General features: G+C 44.4%; 1 protein-coding gene across 1 annotated transcript in view; it reads right to left on the bottom strand.

Annotated features, from left to right (window-relative positions):
* The window catches only part of DNAJB12 (DnaJ heat shock protein family (Hsp40) member B12), a 14,593-nt gene that overhangs the window by 8,068 nt on the left and 2,316 nt on the right, over positions 1-4,209 (bottom strand). The window contains exon 3 of the mRNA XM_029087365.1: positions 1,189-1,374. Within this exon, the coding sequence (XP_028943198.1) occupies positions 1,189-1,374 (186 nt within the window). The remainder of the gene's footprint in view (positions 1-1,188; positions 1,375-4,209) is intronic.

The following is a 4,209-nucleotide window of genomic DNA, read 5'->3' as shown; positions in this document are numbered from 1 at the left end:
TGCTGAAAGCAGGGTCAGCTATGTGAGAGAGTATCCTGGACAGGCCTCCTCACTCCTAATTGAATTTACTTTAGATTAAAACTAATTAAAAAAAAGAAATAATTTTGGTAGTTTTTCCACCCTAAAATGAGAGCTCTTCCGTGTCTTGTTTTAAATGTCAAAACTACAGCTGACAAGGGAGACGGGCTGAGAAAGCAGTCCTGAATTCTCTTGGGACAGTGAGGAAATGAAAAGAAGACTGAACTAAAATAGCAACCTGCTGTTTTCAGTTTTTACTGGAATAGCTTTACCTCTCTGAGAGGCAGAACTTAAATGCTGCAAAAACCTCCAAGACGCCTTTGCAAGTACTTGACGTTAGTGTGTTAGTTCTTACATATCAGACAGGAAAGAGCTACGAGAGCAAATCTTCTCAATTGAAACAGAAATATTTATTTTTCCAAGTTGGTCCACAGAGGTCAAATAACCACTGCCTCTGCTGCCAGTCAAATATGACTAGATCAAATGCAAAGGAGTATTCTAAAATACCCTTATCCTTATATTAAATCTTGTATTTTTGATCAGAACTGATCAAGTGAAGGAACAGTCACTTGGTTCTTTCCTGCTACCCAAACCATGATCAGCACTGTGGATAGAGAGGAAATAGATTTAATTCAATTCAAGAGGTTTAAATTTTGCTCTAGAATTAACACTTTCCTCTTTTTATGGGACACAGTGGAAAGAAGGAAGTGGACACTGATCTCTAAGAAACTGCTTCAGCTGGGTGGCGGAGCAGATACAGATCAAGAACAAGGCTCATAGTCTGTTCTGATGAGAAGATTTAACTTCTAAAGCCACCAGGCAGAGAAGCCTTCTTCAAAATAGGATTATTTTTACAACTAGCCTTAAAACAAGTCATTTTTTGTTCTAACATTCAACCCAACCTAATAACAGCGAACGTTGCCAGCATGCAAACAAATTCCTGAAGTTGGGAAGAAGTCCAGCTCCGATGGTATTACCTGTTGGACGCCGAGTTCTCCAAGCACCCACCTGAACAATTTAGAAAACCCTAGGTGTTTAGGTCGTGTGTGAAGGAGAACCCTCCTTCATCCAACTCAGCAATCCTTGCACAACCAAATAAATCACTATTGCATTGTTGCTCTGTCAAGAGGATCGGGTCCCATTCAAGAGATTAAGGTTTAATGTGCTTACTAGAAGGAAAACCACCACCAAAAAACATGTTGAAGAGGTCCTCAGGGGAGATGTCTGCCTCAAACCCGCGGTGGAAGTCCGAGTGACTGTGTCCATGCCGAGCAGGGTTGAGTTTCTCGTCTCCAAACTGGTCATATTGCTTCCTCTTCTCTGGGTTGCTCAATACTGCGTACGCGTTACCAATGGCTGAAATATGGACAATAAGGAAACAATTAGCTCCTTTCTTCTACAGATGATACATTTAGCCCCACAAACTGCCAGGACTTGCCTTTCTCATTACACAAATGAGATTCTCAAGTACCCATGTCTTTTCAACAGGCTACTTGAGCGGCACAGCACTAGTACCTGGCACACTTCTCTGGCAAACACAGGCAGAAGGAAACCACACCAAGAGACTCAAGGAAAAAGGCCTTAATTAATTCAGATGAAGAAGTCATGATACGAATGGTATGAATTTGGTACATGTCCCGTCCCTAGAGAAACCCCTTCAGAGAATGAAGCTATGAAATGCAAAGGAAATACTGGTAGTAGAGCAGCCACACGTTTCACTTAATTAAACTTGTTGTTTCTTTTGAACAAGGGAGGCCCAAACCCTTCAGCAACTGTATAGGAAAATACAATTTTAGTTGACAAGTTTTATTCAAAAGTGGCATCAAGGGAATTCAACGTCATAGCCTAAAACCAGAACTGCAGAGAGTTTAAACACAGGCTAGATCACTGAAAAGGACTTTAAAATCTCCCATAAAGGCTAGTAAGGAAACGCTGCCTAGAAGCTGTTGTCTGTCAACTACGAATTTCAAAATTTCCAGATGCCAGAAGGAAGGCGCATAATTACAAGGACTGTTAACCAGCGCCTGTGATGGTGGAAATGTACTGGAACTAAACCCCTGCCAGTTCCCCAGGTCACTTTCCTTCCAACCTCAGCAAGTCTGAGCCTTTCTACCAGCATGTCTGCCTGCCACCCTCCTCCCTCTATACTCTCCCTCAAAAGGTTCCATCTTACCACTTCCCCTCTGTACCAACCTCCCCAAGAGCCTCCCTGCGTGACCACGGAGCCTATCCTCTCTCCTCCCTGTGTTGCAAGGAGGCAAAAGTGTTCAAGGCAGTAGTTGCCTGGTGTACAAAAAGCAGGAACAGAAGTGATAGAAGAGGGAGATACAAGCCCTTTGGAAGAGATTAACTCCAAGAATTAACATTTTCCCATAATCAGATTGAGGTGTACCGTTGCTTCTTGGATTAGAGGTTTGGAGCATGGAGGATATAATGCCAATGCACTTGTTCTCCTTCTTGGTTATAATTAGTACACACAGAGAGAACATTTCTACAACCAGGCAAGGAAGCCTGATGTCAAGGACTGACTCTCAGTGTATTAGTTTGTTCTTGCAAACTGTGCGGTTAAGCAACGAAAATGGAGCGGTTCGGGGTTTTGTTCATTGTCTGACTTTCTGCTGACAAAGCCCAAGAAACACCTCACTCCAAATCAGGATTTTAGCTGAAAGCAGCCAGGTTCAACTCTTTTTCCAACATCAGCCAAAGGTAGTGATGCAAATCTGACACAGGACAGACTTCAGCCAACTGCAACTATAGATTGAGACAAGGTCTCGGGACAAGACATAACGCTTTATCAGCTGTCGCTGGGAAGACGAACGCTCAGACTTCAGCTCATATATCAAGGTAAGAAAAAATTAACTACAATGCTCATAGCAGTGCACATTTCCCCCTTCACCCTCTGGAACCAAACAGCTGGACTTCAGTGAGCCCTGCAAGCTAGGAGCTCAGCTCGGCGGCTGAAGGACAAGGTAGCCAACAAGGCAAGGCCTGGAGGAGAGATAACCTGACAGCGATAGCTCTGCAGTGGAGGATAAAGGGCACCTTGCTTAACGCGCGACTTCTAGCACGTAACTCTTGTCAAAGCCTTCAGCAAACATCATTATTTAAGATTACAGGTGAAGAAACCTGCCTTTTGCCACTTAGCAAGGACTGAAGGATAAACTATCGAACAGCGGCTTACTGCAGATGCAGCGTAGGTAGATGTCTGCAGACGCTCACCCTTTCATCTCACCCCCACACTGAAGAAAAGCTCTCCCAAGTAGCTGGGGGTCAGCTCGTTATTTGCTAACAGCAACACACTTATCAGCTATGGATTTAAGTCTCAAAAGACTTGAACAAACCTTACATAAGACTTTTACTGCTGAATTCATGTCTACTAGAAGCTTACCCGAACGCTGCATCAATACACTCACACCAGGCTAGCCCTGCCCCCTGCTCCAGCAGAAGTCTCATGCACTTCACTGCCAAGATGGTCAGAAGCAGACCTCGCTATTTAAACGGCTTAACAATGCAAAACCGGTGCTGTACAGCTGCCATCAGGAAGTCCTGCCTTTAGCTCAACGATCATAATCAAACTTCCACAGTGTGCAAAGGAAAACAGGGTTATATGTTCCGAGCAGTAGCATTTCTCTTGGAAAATTACTCCAGTTTTAAAGTATCTTGTTAGCCAGGAAACATCCCTGCTGCATTTGTAAAGAGGCCCTGAGAGTCAGGCTCTTCACAGCAGAACTGAAGCTCCCGGTGACCTTTCTTGAGTTCTCTCTGGGCTCAGCTGTACGGCTGGTGCAGTTCTGCCCTAGAAATTTTCACCTGGGGCTTCTATCTGCCAATTCTATCCTTAGCCTTTTGCAATGGTCGAGTGCCAAGTGCTTGCTTAGAAACCTGAAGGTTTACTGGCTGTGCTGCCTGAAATGCTCAGTAAGTGGAAGAGTCTAAATACCAATTCCAAAGAAGATGAGTTTCCTGTCATTGGGCCTGCCCAGCAAAGTTTCTCTCGAGGGATTTGTGAACCCAATGGCTGCCTCTGGTGCTGCACAACTTACTGGCTCTCTACTGGATTTGTCAGTAGACAGGGGTGCAGCCCAGCACCTGTCCTGAGCTGGATGTCTGCACGACTTGGAGCTTCTCCCTGCCAGGTGAATCATAGAATCATAGAATGGTTTGGATTGGAAGGGACCTTAAAGATCATCC

Source organism: Antrostomus carolinensis, unplaced genomic scaffold (assembly GCF_000700745.2).
Source record: "Antrostomus carolinensis isolate BGI_N321 unplaced genomic scaffold, ASM70074v2 scaffold39391, whole genome shotgun sequence".
Classification (NCBI taxonomy): domain Eukaryota; kingdom Metazoa; phylum Chordata; class Aves; order Caprimulgiformes; family Caprimulgidae; genus Antrostomus; species Antrostomus carolinensis.
This window is presented reverse-complemented; position numbering and strand designations above follow the sequence as displayed.